General features: G+C 45.3%; 1 protein-coding gene across 1 annotated transcript in view; it reads right to left on the bottom strand.

Moving 5' to 3' along the window:
* The window catches only part of ADAMTS16 (ADAM metallopeptidase with thrombospondin type 1 motif 16), a 631,464-nt gene that overhangs the window by 66,427 nt on the left and 544,679 nt on the right, over positions 1 to 20,358 (bottom strand). The window contains exon 19 of the mRNA XM_069613712.1: positions 2,009 to 2,210. Coding sequence (XP_069469813.1) covers positions 2,009 to 2,210 — 202 coding nt within the window. The remainder of the gene's footprint in view (positions 1 to 2,008; positions 2,211 to 20,358) is intronic.

Here is a 20,358-nt window from a genome sequence, read left to right as displayed (position 1 = left end):
AATGATGATACAGGGCTGCAGAGAGAGCTCTTTTCCAGTTTGAGTACCCACCCGATTCGGGCACCCTGAGTACTGCGGTTTAAAACATAAAATCTTACCATTTAGTCCCCTGGACTTGGGGTGAGACTGCGGTTTTTAGTATGTAAGCATGCATCACAAATTTACACAAAGAGTTAACATTTGACATCCCTGACATCTCCGTAGAGTAAGAAGAAAACGACCTGGCAGATGGGAGGCTAAAGAGGACATTAGCTGTTAGATGGTGCACACGAGAGTTCAACCTGCTTGCCAAATATATTTGTTGCATGTAGGGAGTCTGTGAGGACAGAGACTTGACATTCATAATATGTGCTCTTGGTGACATAAATGTGCCTCAGAGAACTACAGGTATATCCGTGGTGCAATCATACGTATTCACAGAGAAAAGCATTGCTTTCTGGGTCCCCACACATCTTTTTAAAACACAAACCTAGCCAGACCATCAAATATCCATGGAGCCCCACTAACATGAGAAACAGAGACCTCGTGTATCGGAATCCGGTCCTCAAGAGTCGTCGGTATAGGGGAATAAAATTGGAGGGTTAGGGTTTATCCTGAAACCTTCATGGGATTAGAGCTCTCCAGCACCAGCCATGGAGCCCCCTCAAAATATGCTGACCTCAACAAGGCACAACCCATCAATATGTAGCGAAATTCACAAATTGTTCAAATTGTTATGCGTAGAGTCATTGTTTGATATGGACCCGAATTAGTTGGACGAAGGAAACACATGTGATCCCATAGGTTTGCATCTGTCCTAAGAGACAGGGAAATCATTGTATGTTACGAGTCCAAACTAGCAACTTAATAGTAGAATACTAAATTAGACTTAGGCTATGAAAAGTATCTACATTTTATGATGTCAAGATACTTACAATCCTGATATATAATACATTCCGTTTCGGAACATTCCTGCAGAATGATCGGCAGCTAGTTTGGCGAAAGAGCAGCACTGATCTATACCCGGTGTACCAGCAACATAGAGAGGATTTCTTTTCATATGCCCCCTTTATGAGGAAGTTAGGGCCCGCCACCTTAGACCGCTACTGCGGATGCATGCTGCTCAACACCTTAAGGAAGCCCTGGCACTATATAGATCCACCCTCAGTATGGCGGTCATTTTTGCTGTGCCAACTTACTTACACAGTGCACGGATTAAAAGAGCAAAGGCTCTCCCAACCACTACCCTGTTCTTAGAGGGAGCAGGCACTTGACAATGTCAGCGCCTGGGTGTGGCCATCCATTACACGATAGGCTACTTTGACCAGGTCTTGACTTAAGGGTTTTAAAACATTTTTTGGAGTCCATAATTTATGAACCGTTACTAGGTCCGAGGTTTCCTTTTTTATGACATGTTAAATGATATGATATGGCATTTATAACGCTCCTATACACAAGTGTTTCAAGGCTGGACACAAGTGTTTCAGGGTGCGATGAATTAAGAATGTTGATGCTAGGAGTGAAATGTCAGAGAGTATTGACCGTCATCTAGCTGTATTCCATTTTTGCAAATCACGTGGCTTTTAGTATAAGTGTGTACTCGTGAGTTTAGCCGTATGTATTGAATCATTTGCATTTCTATTTTTAATCTATTTTTTTATAGGGTGTTTTAAAGTCAGCATGTTTACCTACTTAGTAATAGTTAGTCTTGAGAGTTGATTTTCTTGTACTACTGCGTCCGTCTTATTTTGTGCCTGGCTGATATTGTATATGAGGGTGATTAGAACTATGGGATTTTAGCTGTTTTGGACGAAATTTCTATTTTCTGTAAATTCATTGTTTTAAAATTTGTTTTTTATGCACTTTTATGGCACGACGAGCGAAATAAAGTTTGTCTACTAAATGAACAAAAAAACGTAACATTTGCAATTGGACATGCTTTATTGTAGCGACCTACTAATCGATTTAAAACACAGCCATTTTTTTCGCAGCATTTCATGCGTGGGACATGATTACAGCTGGAACCTACCTCTGACCAAGGCCCCACACTCCAAGCAGGGGGGCAGCTCTGGAGGTTGCACACCTGTCTGGTGTCAGGGGCACTGAGTGGGCAGAGGTGCTCTGCCACTTTTTCAAGTTTGTTACGGTTCCTTCGGACACAGTCGACTTGGCGCAGCTGCTCCCCTGCCCCGCAGGTCTGGCTGCACTCGCTCCAGTTTCCTACCAACCAACTGGAGAGAAATAAAAATAAAGGAAACATTAAAATGGCAATACACTTTTACTTGCGAGTTCACACATTGAATGAAGTCTGCAATGCATTCCCTCTTTTGACCTCCAAGAATATTAATTACAACTTTAAGCATAGCCAGTGGGGCTATGTAGGGAACTTTTATCACAGACTCTGAATATTTCCTCATGAAGGCAATGGCGAAACTGTGCTCATCCTGTTTTGTGTTCAGGCAACACTGGGAATGTGCAAAGGTTTCATAGAGTTTGGAATCAAGCGAGCATTCAGCAATATGCAACATTTACCTTGGAATGAAAAATTGGCCTTCATTTTAATGTTTCTTCAAAAGATTCACAACAGTATTTAAAAATTTCATATTGTGGACGTTTTTTACAAGAAGTGGGCATTCTTACCCTCATTCCGTACCCTTTTGCCACGTTTTTTTACATCGATCCTCACTAGATGTGATGGAAGACATTGGGCCTCATTACAGGTTTCGTGGTATTTGAGAGAAATCTGAGGGCATTCTCACATTTATCCCTCTTAGGACCTCCTCTGAGGTACCAGACCTTGAACCTGAGGGCGGATAAGTGAGGAAGGATCACCTGAGTGGAGAGTCGTTGGGGATTGGAGGAGAATGCCCATGGGTGAGACGCGGTATTCCCTATGTCATGATGACGACTTAATCCACCTTTGCTCTAAGTTTATGGTTATTGCCAACCCTGTGACATCTTCTCACCTTCACTCTTACAAAGTGTAGGGGTAATAAAAAGGCAAAATGCAGTACAATCACAAGGGACATACACTTCCTACTGTAAATCCTAATCCTTCAGTTTCCCTCTACTCCTACCAAATTTTAAGAGGAAGAGGAGAGCGCCTAAGGGTGAGACATGGTATACCTCTTTTCATAACCCTGACTTACCCTCCCTGCCCTCAGCCTTCTTGGGCTATTTCCCTCCTTTCACTCAGCCTTCATGGGCTATGTCCGCTCATGTCCTATTGTACACCACAAAGTCCTAAGAAGAGGAAAAATCCTTGAAGAGGAATGCACACTTCCCATAGAAGACACCACTCTAGTACTGGGACGAAGAAGATGGATTTGGAGGAATACAGAAATGAAGGTCAGGCATTTCCCATTCATTTTGTTAACTATGGCCAGGCAAAATAGGCCAAGGACTCACACCTAAAACCCCTTGACAGGGTTCAGGTGAACAAAAGGTGGAGCACACAGCAGAAGGAGGCTTGTCAGGCGAAAGCAGCAGTAAATCCAGTCCAGCCCGTGATGAGCCTGTGGAGAGCGGAGCGCCGAGATGCTAAAATATTGCAGAGTAAAGCTGTTTTTGTAAGCCTGCTGAGGAAGCCGTTTCTCCAAGGAGCCTACGAGGTTGGAAAAAGGGAGCCGTGTGGTGGGTTGGTCCATTCATTGTGCCAGAGCAGTGCTCTTTCTCCTGGGAAAGGAAGCCGACCAAGGAGTGTCTGAGGAGCAGGAGGTGAAACCCTGACCTCAGGTGTAAGAAGCCATGTGAGCGGATAAGCTGTGATCTCCAGCAGCACAACCAGTGAGTTTCAAGTAAATGCACAAAGCCTGGTACGCCAGCAAATGAAAGTTGCTGCTGAAAGCTTTTGAAATACATTGTATCGCAGTGGTCGCGTGCAGCCAGCACATTGTCGAAAGTCCCTGATCTTGAGACAATGAGACAATAAGCAAATGTGATGCCAGCAATTGACCGTCTGGAAACTAGGTAACAGAGTAGTCGCGTATAAGGAAATCAAACGCGTATGAAGGTCTCTGAACAATTAAACGTGAATTGAAGGCATTACAAGCAAGAAGTCGATAGAAAGCTGTTATAAAACAGCAGAAGAGGGGGGAGCAGTGAAGAGTGAGCAAAAGCTCAATCTGGAAACCCCATCAAAAGGAGATAGAGGCTACTAGAGGGAGCCAACAAAATTGAATATATGAAAAGGCGTAACAAAGAAAGCAAGTGATCTATCAGTGAATATTTGGACAAAAAGCTTGGGCAAGAAAGAAGCCAAACAAGAAAACAAGTAAGAACCCAGTAAAGGAACCAATTAAAAAACGACAAGGGCAACTGGTTGCACAATCTACAGTGGGTGGACCGTGTGTTATGTCAATTGCACCAAGACTAGGGAGCCCCAAACAACCTTTAACTATTGTTAAAGGAAGTCCTGAATGCCGCACTTTAAGAAATAAGTGCTTTTGAGCTTGAAGAAGGGAACCCAGAGCTCCTGTTAAACATTGTGATAAATGAACCTAGAATAAAAGTGCCTTTGAGCTTGGGGAAGGCAGTCCTGAGATCCTGTTGAACATTGTAACAATTTAACCTAGAGGCGAAGTGCTTTTGAGCTTGGATAAGAGAACCCAGAGCTCCTGTTGAGTATTCTGAACCAATTGACCAATTGACTATTGTGAGAAAGTGCATTAAGCTTGAGGAAGGGAACCCTGAGCTATTGTGGAACTTTGTGAAATTAACAGAACATTGTACATCAAGAACAAGCGTGTTTTGGACTTGGAGAAGAGAATCCAAGCCTAGAAGAATTAGCTGAAACAAGCATATACCGGGACTGTATCCTTAATTTGGGACAGGGAGCCAGAGGTAGCTCCATATTTGTGTTTGGACACTGTTTAGTTAACTAAGAAAATCCCTACACTTTGTTTATTATTAGACGTGAGGGCAAGCATAGGTTTTGATACAGACAGCTTTTTGGTTTGGACTAACAGACACAGACTTTCCCTTGGCGAAGCCGATACAACGATTGCCATTGTATTAAGTAAAACATTAGAGTCCTCTGTTATTATAGGGCTTAGAAGAGGGAGTAATGCAGCATGAAGCACCGTGTCACAAAGTAATATTATGTAACCCATCATCATCAGTCCTTTTTCGTTGGAGAGGTTATACAACTCATGCCTTGATTGATACAATGTGGAAACCTACCAACTTGGCAGAGAAACAACTTGGTAAGGGTGAACATTTATTTATTGTTTGCTTTTTAGGCAAGGGAGGGAGTATACATTAAAATTCATTAAAAACACAATAAAATAAGAGCGGTGGGGGGAGAGGAAAACAGGACGTACCTACTATGCCTTGTGAGTATTCAGAACATGCAAGTGCAGTAAGGAAGAAGCAGGGAGTCAGTGCTGTGGGGTCGGAGCTCATGGGTGAGCCACAGATGAAGTGCTAGGAATGTTGAGTGCAACACGGCCTAGATCCGCGAGGGGTGTAAGTGCAAGCCACCAGGGCAGAGGGTGTAAGTGCAAGTGCAGATACCCAGGAGCTGGGCCGATTCAGTGAGGGAGGTCAGGGCCCAGAGGATGCATAAGGGCACAGGACATCTGTTGCAGCAACTGTGGGATTAGCAGGGGAAAGAAGAAGGAAAGGAGGAGGTAAAGAGAACAGTCTTAAGGAACTTCTGGAATTTAAGAAGGTCCTGCTCAATGCAAAGAGGGAGTGGGAGGGTGTTCCATAGGAGGGAGCCAGCTGAGGAAAGCGAACAACCACCTGCCCTCTTTTTAGCAAACAACTTTACACACAGAGAGTTCGATCCAGCGTAGTGGTCTAGAGGGGAGTATTTAGCAAGATAAAGTTGAAGATAGTGTGGTCCCTGGGCCCAGACCGCCTTGTAGATGATGTAGAGGGATTTGAATTTAATCTGTGTAGCCACCGGGAGCCAGTGAAGACTTTTTAGTGCAGGAGAGATGCAGTTCCTGGGCTTAAGGCCAAGGATAAATCTTGCTGCCCTATTCTGGATTAGCTGGAGGGGTCGCACAGTGGACGATGGCAGATTCAGGAGGAGGCTATTGCAATAGTCAATCCTAGAGAGAACCAGGGCTTAGGTCACATTCAGAAAAGGGAGAATTCCTTTGAGAAGGAAGAGCTGAGAGTGGGACTTCTTGGCAATGTCCTGAGTGGTAGGGAGGAAGGAGAGGGAGGTGTTGAAGATGACACTAAGGCCAGAGTGAAGGGAAGAAGGAAGGAGCAGGGGTCCTGATGGAAAGGGTCTCAGTTTACAGGCGTTGAGTCAGAGATCATTGGCGGTGCACTAGGACTGTATGGCAGATAGGCAGCCTGGGATGATGGAGGTTGTAAGAGGGTCGGCAGGGAGTTTAAAAAAGAGTGGAGTGTTGTCTGGGTAACACTGGAAGTTGGAACAGAAGGAGAAGATGAGGAGTGCAAGCAGTGGAAGGTAGATGTTAAAGAGCCAGGGGGAGAGGTAGAAATACAGGTGGAGAGAGAAATAGGAGAGGAGAAGGTGCCCAGGATGACTTGGCAAGAGCGGTCAGTAAGGAAGGATGTCAGCCAGTCCAGTGCCCTTTCCGAGATACAAAGGGTATTGTGGAGCCTTTGGATGATGATGGAATGGTTGACTTTGTCAAAGGCAGAGGAGAGATTGAGAAGGATAAGGACAGCTGGGGAGGTGGATTCTAGAGATGAAAGCAGTTCTTCATGGGTTTTCAAAAGAGCAGTTTCCATTCCTCTGGATGCTCAGAATCCAGATTGATGCTCGTGGAGACCACCAACGAGGTCAGTGAGTTTCCCCAGGAAGGGGGTGATGAAAATATGGCGGTAGTCTGCAGGGCAGGTAGGATCTGATGAAGGTTTTTTCAGGAGTGGGCGCACAAGGGAGTGCTTAAGGGAGGAAGATTCTGTGAGGAATGAGTGATTGCAGAAATCAGCGAGGTCAGGAGCAAGAGGGCCAATGTTATCCTTGATGGTCCTGGATGAGCAGGGGGAAACCTGCTTAGAAGAGTCCTTCATGGAGCTGACAACTCTGGTAACTTCTTCAGTTATGACAGGGGTGAAGGTGGAGAAGGAGGACAAAGGAAGGAGGGGGGATGAAGGTGAGGGGCTGTGAGACGTGTTGTGAGGGAGATTAGCAAGGATAGTAGGGATGTCCTGGGTTTTGGAGGCAAAGTGTGAGGCCAGTGCATTGCAGAGGGCCTGTGAAGTAGGAAGGGAGTAGGAGACTGAGGAGGGGTTGGCTAGTTCCCTGCAGATCTTGAAAAGTTCAGCCATGTTATTGGATGCACTGGAAATATGTGCCTGATTGTGGGCTCTTTTCTTGGCATGGATGGCGGTTCTGAATTGCCTTTGGATCAGGCCGCAGGCCAGTTTCACAGAGGATGAGCCTGAGGTTTGCCACTTCCGTTTTGCTGCACTGCACTGTCAGTTTGGTGCCGTACCAGGTGTTACGTTTAGAGACAGGTTTCAGGCGAATTCTCATGTCTCGGGCAAGAATGTCAAGAGTATTGGTGATGGAGAGGTGGCGGTTGCTGAGTGCAGAGTCAGTGGTAGAGTCAGAGGTGGGAGGTTAAATGGGGTTGAGGGTGGAAGCAAAGGCAGCCACAAACACTCGCTTCATCGGGCAGAGGTTAGCAAACAAGGTTGGTGTGACTTTTTTTGGGGGGGGCATCAGGGGGCCAAGGAGACTCAAGTGGGAGGAGAGGAAAGAATGGACAGACCAGGAGAGAGGGGTGACTATGGGGGGGGAGAGAGAGAGCGGGGTCAAGTGTATCCAGAATGTATCCAACTGAGTGGGTTGGCCCAGAAGGGAGACTGGAGAGGGAAAGCGAGGTGCAGAGTTCAGTGAAAAGCATGGATGTAGAGCCTGTGGAGTCCAATTGGATGCTGAAGTCACCCAGTAGGAGGAGGTTGGGTGTGGATGGAAGTAAGGAAGAGCAGAAATCAGCCCATTCATAGAGGAACAGGATGGTGGTGCCTGGAGCAATAAATGGTGGTAAATGGTGGCAATGGTTAGGGTAGAGATGGGAGAGATGACCAACTTGCGAACCAGGCTTTCAAAGGAAGAGTAGAGCTGGGTAGGTAAGATGGAAGCAGGAACCCACACAGAGAAGATGAAGGCAACCCCCCGCCAGTGCAATGAGGTTGAGACTTGGAGATGATGTTGAAGCTTTCAGGAAGGAGAGTGTCAAAAGCAGTGACTGAGCTGGCATTGAACCATATCTCAGTAAGAGCGAGAATGTCGAGGTCAATGTCTTCAAGAAGGAGACAGATGTCAGCTGCATGTTTGCTCGCAGAGTGGGCATTAAGAGTTACCAGGTGGAGGAGGTGCCTTTGAAAGTTTTCTGAGGTGGTTTACAGGGGCGTGGTACATCAGTCAGAGGAGGGGGAGAGTGAGTAGAAGGCAGAGATGCAGGAGAAGGAAGAAAGTTAATGAGAGAAGGCAGGATCTGATCAAAGAGGAGGAGGTTGGGTTGTGGAACCTGAACCAGGATAGTGCCAGTGTGATAGACATTAGCAAAGCAGTGAGAGGAAGAGAAGCTGGCCAAGAGGACGTCCCACTTGGTGCCACTGTTAATGGCTGAGCATGTGGAAGCAGAGAGAGTAGAGATCAGATGGCAGGTCCATAGATCTGGAGAGGGGACAGAGAAGAGGATATCAGTGAAAACATGAGCCTAATGGCCCGCTACAAATGCTTTATGTATGCATCTGCCTGTGCATACAATCTGCTCAGACAAGACTTGCATGATGCTTGACTAAACAAGAAGTGGCTGCTTGTAGCCATCAAACCTCGCTGATCCAGACCCCATCCCCACTTCTCTGCACTGGCCTTTATAGTGTGGCGACACTCTTTGACTATTGTGTTTGAAATGTTTTAAAATGAATCAACCTCCCACTCTTCGGTAGAGGAGAGAAGATAACCTAACCTTCACCCTATCTTTGTTCATCAGTAAAGTGTGTTTTATTAGTGGAAGTATAGTTGATACAGCAATGAGCTAGAGGACCTTTTCGGATATTTGCGCAAAAATATATCTATATATGCACAAAAATAAATGTTATTTCTCAGAATTAAGCAATGCATAGTTACAGTTCAAGTTCAAATTCAATACTTGTGCTCAAACCTACCTCTGTTAATCGCTCTGTTGATGTAGTTTAGATATTCTTCCAATTTTATTTCCAAATCCCATTTCTTTTTATAATAGGCACATTTTGCGAATACAAGTTGCATAATGCATATTAGCAGCCTGGCGGGGTGGCAGCCAATTAGGTGGCTAGAAACGCTGGCTTGAATCGCAGGTGAAAGCCTGTATTCCATGCCGCCTGACGGCTGGCTCCCCCTGTCGCCATCTTCCACCCACCCTCCGTCCCATTTGTTTTTTTACCTAACCTCATCCCCCTACTTACCTGATTTCGGCAGCGGCAAGTGCCTCTGCATCCGCTCCTTCCCCTTGCTTCCCGCAGGCCACGGAGCCCTGCCTTTCCTTACCATGGCGGCCACCTTTGTGAAGGATTTTCCATCGTTCAACGGGACGCGTGTGGTGTCCCGTTGAAAGAAGTAAAATCATTTTTCTTTCAGGATCCCGGGCTACCGCTTTGGTTGCCCGGGATGCTAATGGCCTTAAGCCCCGTTCCAAGGGCTGGAACTGGGGGCAACGGCCCAGAGCTCTCGTTGATGGCCCTCGCTTCCTTCGGCCCATTAACGTGGGCTGCTGGGCTGTTATCCCTGTTCCAGCCCTTGGAACAGGGGGCTTAACACCACATTAGAAGCCTTCTGCAAAGTACCTGTCAATCAGGAGAAATAGAACGTGGGCTATACTTCTACCTTTGCAGCAACCAGCTAGTGCTTTCCTCTCCACAACGCGTCTCCACATCTCAGCCTTGCCCCATCCTCCCTGCCCCCCCTCACCTTTTCCCCACCTGCTTTCCCTTCCCCTTATCTCTGTTGCTCTCCACTCTGCCCTCCTTACTCCTTCCTACTGCGAAGCTCTGTGGCGATGCCCACTTCACATAGAATTGAAAGAGGGTTTCTGTGCAGAGCCCTTGCTTTCATATTGCACTTTCTATTCAGACGCAATTCATTATTAGTGCCGTGATGTTCCGGCTGCTAATACCGTTTAGCCCTGTGTTCAAGGGTGGACATGGCAATGGTCCTGAGGCCTTAGAGAGGTCCTACTGCAGGCTCAGGCTGGTAGGCCATAACCCTGGGACTTAATGTGGTAGTATTTAATCAAACCGCTAGGTTTTTCTCCAGGCATTACTAATGTTTTCAGTTAATGAATGATTCATTATCAGGCAAAAGCAATTGCCCCTATCGGAAGCTATTGGGTACTACTACACTGATGTGCAGTAACAAGATTCTGCACCTTGAGCAGGAAAAAAAAAGAAGTCTTGATAGCAGTCTCTTCCTACTGAGGCATCTGGTATTAGGAGAGTTGTAGTCATTCCCTGGGGACTGCTGTCTGCTTCCCCACCTCACGATATACATCATTAAATATACTGTGGCCTCTTTAAGGGTTTGTTGTCATGCTCGTGGATGTATTATGTGTATAAAGCACCTGGGCAAGGTCCAGTGGCAGTTCGTCCATAATGGGTGAGGGGTTACCGACCTGCCGGTACCCTTGCCCATTATGGAGGAGCCAAGTCTGCCCAGCTTTCTGCAGCTGAGGGGACACTTCTGGACTGGCTTAAACTGTTTCAGTGAAACATGTTTCCCTTTGACAGTTCAGTGGTACCCCAGCGTGTATGCCCAGTCTTGCATGGGTCATTCGTGAGGCAGGAGATACTTCAAAGATTTTCAATCAATAAGTAAGAAAGTCCTGAAGAAGCTCACAGCGGGAGGGATTATATCTATATCCTGAACGTGCTTTGTGGAACACGTGAAGGCAAACGTAAGTTACGTTGCACTCATTAGTTGCACTTGAGTAAACATGAATCTAGCTTTAGGGGCTTATATATCAGTTTTTAATTTGGTGAATCTTGCATATTTAGTATTGTAACTAAGGAAAAAAGATGATTTCCTTTAAAAGGTCTACGTGTGCATTTTGTAATATTGATGTACAAATGTTGTTCTGAATCGAATTTTACGTTGTAATTGTAATGTTTTCTCAATTAAAAGGATGAAACTCCTCCACAGTACCACAATCATAATTAAGTCATAAGCAAGGTGGAAGGATTCGGCTAAGTGTTCTCTTAAGCGGTACTGACATTAGTACACAGTGATATTACTATGGGACCAACTAGCTGTGTTCCTGCATCCTCTTAAGTTTCAAATAGAACACCACCAGCAAGAGAATCCAAGGATCATACTTCTGTGGACTCAGTACTCAGGGTAATGAAGAGTAGATTTCCCAAAAAGTGTGAAGAAGGGTCATACCCCTATGGATTCAGTACTCATGGTAGCTCAGAGTAGACCTCCAAATAAGTGAAAATATCCCACAGTACCTTTGGATAACACTGAAACCGTGAAGCATAGGTGACGCGCAGTAGGTACCATTAACCTGTTGTAATACTTGGGTGGGGTGAAGAACCAGATTGCCTCAATCTCTGTTTTAGCCACTCTTACCCCGTGTTGCCCCATCTTGGCAGCCCACATTGCCCCAAACTATGGCCCGGGCTACCCCTTTCCTACACTACCATGGCCCTGCATCACACATTCCAAAACAAAGAGCCCAGAAGACTGCTCAACATACGTCATGTGTCCTTGAGGCTATGGCACCAATAGCATGCATTGGAACAATGTCAAGGAACATCTGATGTGGCCCAGACAGATTACCACGGCCGTGAAGAGTGAAGAAGTGAATGCCATGAAATATCGACCACACATATTTATTTTATTTATTTGTTAATTTCTTACGCGCCATAGACTGCAGGCATCAAAGCGCACAGATAGACAACGTAAGGTAGAACAAGACACACAGGGTCGACAGCAATTTATTCGAAGAGGATAGTTTTAAAGATTTTTCGAAAGGTGGTGTATTTCTCTTCAGATCGCATGGATGTAGGAAGATTGTTGCATGCACCAGCAGCTCTGAGAGGAAAGGATCTACCTTTCCTTCAGACTCGTTTGGCATGTCGTACAGTAAAGGGGTGTTCTGAGCCTGATCGCAGAGTCCTGTTGGGTATGTATCACAGGGTAGGCTTCAAGGAATCCAGTGCCTTTCCATGTACACACTTGTGGGTTAAAGTTAATGTTTTAAATTGGATTCTCTTTTCCACAGGCAGCCAGTGAAGCTCCTTCCGGTAGTTAGAGACATAGGGCCTCATTACACAGACGGCGGTAAGGGTTAACGGTCACCGTTAATGGCAACGGTGACCGTTAACCCTTACCGCCGTACTACGAGGTCCCTTTGCGGGTTGGAGGATTTAACGCCTGCTTCTTGCAGGCGTTAAAAACCAACCCGCTAAGGGACCTCAGAGCTAATTACGGCACCGCAAAATTGCGGTGCCGTAATTAGCGCCTTCCCCATTCCCATAGAGCCCTATGGGGCAGAAATGGGAATGGGGAAGGGCAATGGCGGAAGGGGGATTTACCGCCCCTCCAACCTTGGAATGGGGCGGTAAATCCCCTTTCCGCCAAGGCAGTGCCGGTAATTTACCGGCATGGTCCAGGGTGCTATTAGCACCCTGGATTACCGCCTTCCGTGTAATGAGGCCCATATTCTTTTCTTAGAGACATTGGTCCTCATTACGACTGTGGTGGCCACGGTATGAATGGTGCCGGTAAGGGACCGGCACCGTTCATACTGAGCCACCACATTACGAGTTCTGCATCGGGTACCACCCTGTACACCTGGCCAGAACAGATGTGGAGAGCGGCACCCGCTAGCAGAACAGGATGCTAACAATTAGCATCCTCCCCATTCCCATTGAGCCCTATGGGGGCTTGAATGGGAATGGGGACGTACCGGGTCCAGGTCCTGCGAATGGGAATTACCGGGCACGCAAAGGTCGGAATGGCCCGGTAATTCCCACTTTGCGGGACCCGGCCCCGAGTTTGGGGGTAGCCATGCCGCTAAAAACGGCATGGCTACCTCCAAACTCGTAATGAGGCCCATTATATATTATCATGATAGCATCATTCTGAATGATTTGTAACTTCTAGATGTATCTTTTAAGTAGAGCATTACAATAACCCAGCCGAGGCATTATTATAGCTCTAACTAGAGTTGCACAGTTTTTCTGTGATACTAGTTGATTTATTTGCCTCCGGATTCTAAGGTTATAGTGAGCATTTTTAGCAATGCTGTTAACGTGGGCATCTGATTTGAGGGATGCCTCAAGTACTGTGCCAAGTCTTTTCACTTTGTCAGCCACCTTGATGGGGCAGTTGTCTAGTATGAAACTAGTGTAGGTTTGATTGAGCTTACTCCTGGCTTGGTTTGCCCCAAAGATCATAAGCTCAGTTTTTGAGCAGCTTAGGAACATCCAGTTACTAACCATCCATTCATGGATGAATGAATAGATAGTGTTCAGATTGGTTGTGTCAGTGAGATAGTTACCACTGAGGTCCATAATACGTTGAAAGCCATCAGCAAAGTGGAGACCCTTGGCTCCTAGTTTTTCACATAGGGGCTTTATGCATATATTGAAGAGGGCCGTGCAAATAAAGGCCCCCTTGGGCACTCCATAGCTGATGGGGACTGGATCTGAACAAACTGTGCCCCAACATTTGTGGGAGTTTTTTCGCTTAGATACTTCTGCGATCTGTGTCTCCCGTTTGGGAGCCTGTGCATGCCCCTACCAATTCATCAATGTTTCAATGGAGTCCCATAAAAGGGGATACCAGGCAATACAAGCTGCTTCTCTACTACACACTCTCTGTCTGGTGCGCACCCATGAATTAGACTGAATACGGGTGACACCTGGTACTTGATCTTAGATGCCTTCCTTCCCAGATTTTCTTCACAGCTGCTACTTGGTTATTTCCCCAGATCCTGGCCACACTGAGTCAGTTTCCAAGGCAGCTTGCCTTCTGTGTCTGTCTGAGACTCTGGAAAAACCTGAATCTCTAAATAAAATCGGGAACATTTCTAGACTTAACATATAGCAGGTGTAGTTATTTTGTTACTTGTAGTCATACACACACTTAGAATAGGAACTAACAAAAGATTCCTCATGATATATCCCGTGAGAGCCACTGCTGAATATGCAAGCTGGGATTAGGGCCTGTGGTCGAACTGTACGAAAAGAAGTAGTGAAAATATGTTCCCTGCTACCCTGCCCCCGCTCCCCACAAACAAACGTAGAGGAGCAGCACTCCCAACCGCTCCCGTCCACTGATTAGGGCTTATCACTGTATAGCGAGGAAAATTGGAGCGCCAACCCTTCGGTTCCTGCCCAGTGCAAGAATTACCTGGGGCAGCAGGTGGCTGACCTCAATTTACCTTCATTTGCATTTAACCTACGAATTGCGTGTGGAACTGTCATTCCCTTCATTGTCCTATTTGTGGAAATACTTGACTCCAGCTTGTAGCATGCCACGTGCCAATAACAACAGGAAGTGGGTTTCTGAGACCTGCGCTTCCTGTCAAAATGTTATTTCAAAACAACGTTTGTGCATTACTTGCCAACATCCAATCATCTGAATTATGTGCTTCCTGAGTTCTTTGGGGGCATACTGGACATAAGCAGCATTTCTGTTCAGCTGTGGGATTTCCTGAGAGAAGCCAATTTGTCATTAAAAAAAAAGATTATATTCCAGCTGGTTTTCAGGACAGCGTTGTCAACTCACATTGGGCCTCATTACAGAGTCGTTTTTTTTCTGGCATTTTTTTCCAGTATTACAACCCCAGCGGACCCGTTAATTGCCCATTTCAGGGAGCCGGAAACAATTCTTCCCCATTCTCATTGAGGCCCACAGGGCCCCATAGGGCTCAATGGGAATGGGGAAGCTGCATGCACCAACACCATTCGTGAATGGGGCCAGTGCATGCTGCATGCTGTGCTCGCGGGTGCAGAACTCGTAGTTTGCCGGTCCGGGAATTATGGTACCGGCAAGCTTACTGGTACTGTAGTTCCCGGACCGGAAAACTTGCAATTAGGCCCATTGTTTTATTGAGATGTGCCCAATAATAAAACACATCACTACACTAACACATTTCTAGCACTTCAATTTTCTTTAAGTGCATAAACATTTCCCTGCAGTTCTGTTGTCTTTCTAGAACGAAAGTCATTATTACCGTAATCTGGCATGGGATAACCCCTATATATAGTGTGTGTCCTTCTCTTTATGACATTATTCAGTTTATTGGCCATCTCATGAATAGGTCAAATATCAACAGCTTTCAACAAAGATCCCAACACGTTTTCTCTTGCTCCAGTATCTTCTCCAAATAGTGCTGGTCTTCTACTCTTCATCCTCAGATATATAAGAAATTAGGTGCACTCATTACTATGCATGACTTTATATTTCATGGACTGCCACACCCGCCAGTACCCTATTGCATGCAATTGCGTAACCCAAATGGGTTACATAGTGTCAGATAAACACATATCTATTTTCCATATGGACACTAGCTGACTATTAAGTAGTGTTTTGTCTATGTCTATTGTCTGTCGAGCTGACCTCCGTTACAGCCGTTTGATGTTCCCTGTGGCCTAGGCTATTCAGTATAAAACAGTAAACTATAAAAATACATGAAAAAGTAAATGAACGACTTTATACACGCCACATGCACAGATTAGGACTTCCAGTCCTATTTTGGCACATCACTGCTTTGTAGCTCATAAATGAAAAACAAACTCTTTACCGCGGGGGACGTGTATGTCCATGCCCTAGTATCATCCATTATCATCCTAGTCCCATCCTGACACAGGAATTCTTGCCTCAGCTAGGCAATTAAATCTCATAGCTGTTAGTATTGCTCATGCTTTGATAATTAGAAAACTGTTGCAAAAAACACATATATAATGTGTCAACTTGAGTGGTGTAGGGAGACTTGGGGTGTTTAACTTCATAGGGTCATCAAGCCCAACCCGGCCGTTTGTACAATAAACTTGCTCTATGGATAAAACGTGCACTTGCTTCTTCAGAGGTGGGCCTACTCTGGGTTAAGGTGCTTGGAGGCCAGGCCCTACATTAGATGCCTGTGAGCATTTATGATGTTGCACCTGATACTTTGTATTGGATTTAGAAAGCAGAAAACCGGAGCAAAGCTGACGGTACCTGGAGCATTTTGACATGCCCTTGAGCAGATCTGTAGGAATCACATTTGCATGTGAGCATCTCAGTGATGCTTGCGGCGTCACCCATTGTCAGCTTTGTCAATCAGATATATAGGGTAACGTGTGTGAATCTGAGATGCTCAAGGACCTCTCATTTGCTGCAGTGCAATGTCAGTTAATCAGGCCATTTCATTTTTATTCATAAGCATTACCAAATGTTATATAAACTAGAAGAGGTTCAGGCAATTTGAGTAAAACAGAGTGATTTTTGTTTCCAACTGGCAATATCCATAAGAAGAATTCAACCCCTTCCTGGATTGCGCCATGGTAACCCATATGTAATTCTTTTTCCAGGGAGTTACAATTATATACTCTTATTTGCTATTCATGATGATTCCCCAATTGTGAGATATATTTTCTTGACAAGAAAATTGACTGGTGCTATTCCTTGTTCCTAACAATGCACATCCGTTTCTTTTGTGCAATGAGATCACCCAATGTAGCCAAACACGTTATTGGACTAAACAATACATTGATTGGACGAATATTACCCATTAAATACTCATGACAGTCAACCTCACACACAGACATGTATGCAGTATGAAGGCAAAATATAGCAACTACCTATCTGCCTGATTTAATTGATCATACCTGAATGTTACTAGAGAATGTTTGACCAAGGCAAACTTTGGTTAATATCATCCCATATCAGACCAATCCACCATGGTAAAATTCCTTCACTGGGCCTCATTACGACCCTGGAGGTAACCATGGCGCTATTAGCGACATGGTTGCCTCCAAAACCTTACCGATTGCGCCATGGTCAATGGAGCAATTACCGCCCCATTCCAAGGTTGGCGTGGCGGTAATTCCCCATTCACCATGGCCCTTCCCCATTCCCATTTTAGCCCCCATAGGGCTCAATGGGAATGGGGAAGGCGGTAATAATGGTACCGCAAATTGCGGTACCGTTATTACCTCTAAAGTCCCTTTGCGGATCCCGTCCTTAACGGCTAGTTTCACCAGCCGTTAAGGGAGGACCCGCAAAGGGACCTCGGAATAGGGCGGTAAGGGATTACGGCAACGGTGCCCTTACCGGTGCCGGTTATCCCTTACCGCCCGGGTCATAATGAGGCCCACTGTGTTGATTGAAACGAGAGAAAATGGAATAATGGTGCATCTTACTATATCAGTCAAATATAAGACACTGCTAATGTCTGCTGTGGATCGATAAGACCAGGAAGTAACCAACTCTTCAAATGTCTGCTCTGGATCGATAAGATCAGGGGGTAACCTAGCGAGACAACCTGCCAGGATGTTTGAGTAGATTCTAGCTTTTGAGTTAAATATTGCAATTGGGCAGCAGGATGGACTAAAATGGGGATCATTGTCTGATTAAATCATCAGTGATAGGGACTATACGGCCATAGTGAAGTTCACTGTTCCAGTCCCTAGTATGCAAGTATCTAGGTGTAGCATGAGAGGGAGTGGAAATTCTTGGAAGTTGTCCAGAAAATAGTGCTGGGAGGTACTACATCCCGGGGTCTTGTTATTGGGCAAGCCCCTAATCTCTTGGGGTATTTCTTCTCAAGTGATAGGGGATTCTAGGGATTCTCTGATTTCGGGCTTGAAAGACCGAAGTAAGAAATCATATGGCGGAGCAGGTGACGGGTGGACTGTTGCCCTTCTTTGTCTCATAACGGACATGGGGCAAGGAGTGTGGCCATAATGGCATCAACATCAAGCGCAGCAGAGTGCTGGCGGAGTGGCTGAGGGGTGGGCTGTTGCCCTGCTGTTTCCCTGGGTTCTCCCATGGACTCTCGGCACCTCAGCACTTTTGTTACTGCCAGCACTGGACACTGACATACATACATACAGACATTACACTGGAAGTACTCCATCCAGGACAGGAGAAACTATAGTAAAGAGAAGGGAGAGGAGAATGGAAGAAATAAGTGGGAGGAAAAAAGGCATGAATCACACAGCGGGATGAGTGCTACGCAGGGACCCAGCAGCAATACATCACAAAGGTTGGTTAAAAGTTCCCGTCCATGCACTTTAATTGATTATACTAGGTAAGGGAGCTGATCAACACCTTTCAATTAACCTTGAGCTTCTGTGCCTCTCTGCTTATTTAAACTAGCCACTCATTGCCTCACAAAGGGACTGAACCCTTGCACTTTATTTCCCTATGAGCTGTTTGATTAGAGGTAGTGACTGTGGGCCTCGGCCTTTGAGCTACCTCATTCTGCACATCATTCCACAATCTGACAACAGCTTGGCACCCTGTGCAGATTCTGGATTTGCACATCCAGGACTTTTGCAATCACATGTCAACAGAGTTAGAGTTAGTGATTGCGCCCCTGCTGTTTGAGCTACTCTGCTGCATGCATTCTTCCTGGCTTATAATTCTACGGCCATTATGGGGATAAGAAAAGGAAAGGGCAGTGCAAAAATCCCCCACTGAACCAACACTCTTGGTCTCCTTCTTTAAGGAAGTTTCTGTTAAAATAGAGCAAAAGATCTTGCTGGCTGAAATAGGCTCATCAGAGACTTTGTGTGTTTTTGGTCTTCCAGAGAGCCGTTACAGATGTTTTAGCCAATGAGGGCATTGATGGTACAGCTCAATGTAAAAGAGGTAACTGTTTGATTTCTCCTGGTGGATCAACAGAACCTCCTTTGAGTGTGAGCCTCCCTCACTCTTTTGATGGTGCCATTTTTGGGACTCTGGCATCTCTCTGTACTCCATTAGCATTTCTGGATCAGGAAGAGACTCTGGTTAGTGGTGTGCTGTATATCAGGAGTGAACTTCTGGTCTTGCCTAATGCATCTCCTTGATTTAATTGTGGAATTGGAACTGACACTGATCCTGGTACCTCAAAGTTGTAAAAACGTGCGTATCGTATTTTTGCAATTTTAATGAGAAAACACAGGGAATTAAGGAATTTTTTTAAAAATCAGTTTTGAATTCTATTTTGATAATTGATGATATTTTAAGAGGGCTCAAGAATGATGTATTAACATACATTGTCCGACTTGCTTAAAATCATCGAATAATCTAAAGTCCAATTTTTTAACACTTATTGATCCCCCAGTGCCCTTGCTGAAGTCTAATAATGTGGAGACCTCAGACATATAGGTAAAGTCCCTGAATGTTCAGGGTGGCCCATAGGGAGCTCAGCAACCTCGGAGTGTGTCTGCACAAGTGCATAGTTCCCCTATTTCAATTATTAAAACATTTGCCCCTTCCACTTTGTACAATGGTAATCTGTCAGGGGAGGATTCTCAATTGAGTCAATCGCTTACTCTTCATCTACCCCCAGCAGCTGCACCTCTGGTTGGTAGTATAGTAGGAGTTGATCCTTTACCTAAAGGCCCATTTGAATCAACGGTGTCCCTCGCTAATACGTAATCTCATTGGATTAACACAAGAAGAGGTGGATTGTGCGTTAACCCTAAAGATATACCAATGGCTCGAAGTGTAAACTGGGTAGGGCCAACAGATAAATACATAAGTGGAGATTGTATTGTGGTAACATTTTCCAGTCCATGTATTGCTCAACAAATTGTTAATTCACCATTGGCAGTATGAACAACAAGGAATCGATTAGGATTGTTGCCATTATTAACCTTCATCATTAATATTAAGAAATGGACTACCTCAGAAACCCCTCACTAAGGAGAATAGTCTCTCTGAGGCGCAGGTGACTTTTATGAGTGGGGGTACTAAGACCAAACAGAGGCATACAGAGTCCCAGAAAGTACTGTTATCCCCTCTGATATCAAAGTACATGTTAGCCATCAAGGATATTCTTGAAGCCCCTAATACATTTAGAGTTTGTCCAATTTAGAAGAAGTTTACTGACTCCCTATGCATTTGACCTGTGGACCTAAAATCCAATCTATCCACCGTGACTCATCCATCAGAAAATCCTTATAATGTTGCCAATTTGATACAGCCATACCCAGAAATTCCCACCATGAATTGCCAATAGGCTGGAATATAGCTGGGGCTCGGGAGCATTATTGTCTGCTGAAATCAGTGATATGCTGTCCAATGTTGATATTATTTTCTTGCAAGAAACGTGGTCCACAACAGACATCGTTTTGGAGGGTTATTGGATGCATCAATCCAATTCCATAGAGGAAGACCCATGGGGGGCTCTGCACTCTAGTTAAATCTTCTATTCATCCTAAATGTATTAAGGAATCCATTGATTCCAATTGTGT

This window comes from Ambystoma mexicanum, chromosome 5p (genome assembly GCF_040938575.1).
Source record: "Ambystoma mexicanum isolate Mex_15411 chromosome 5p, UKY_AmexF1_1, whole genome shotgun sequence".
Taxonomy (NCBI): Eukaryota; Metazoa; Chordata; class Amphibia; order Caudata; family Ambystomatidae; genus Ambystoma; species Ambystoma mexicanum.
This window is presented reverse-complemented; position numbering and strand designations above follow the sequence as displayed.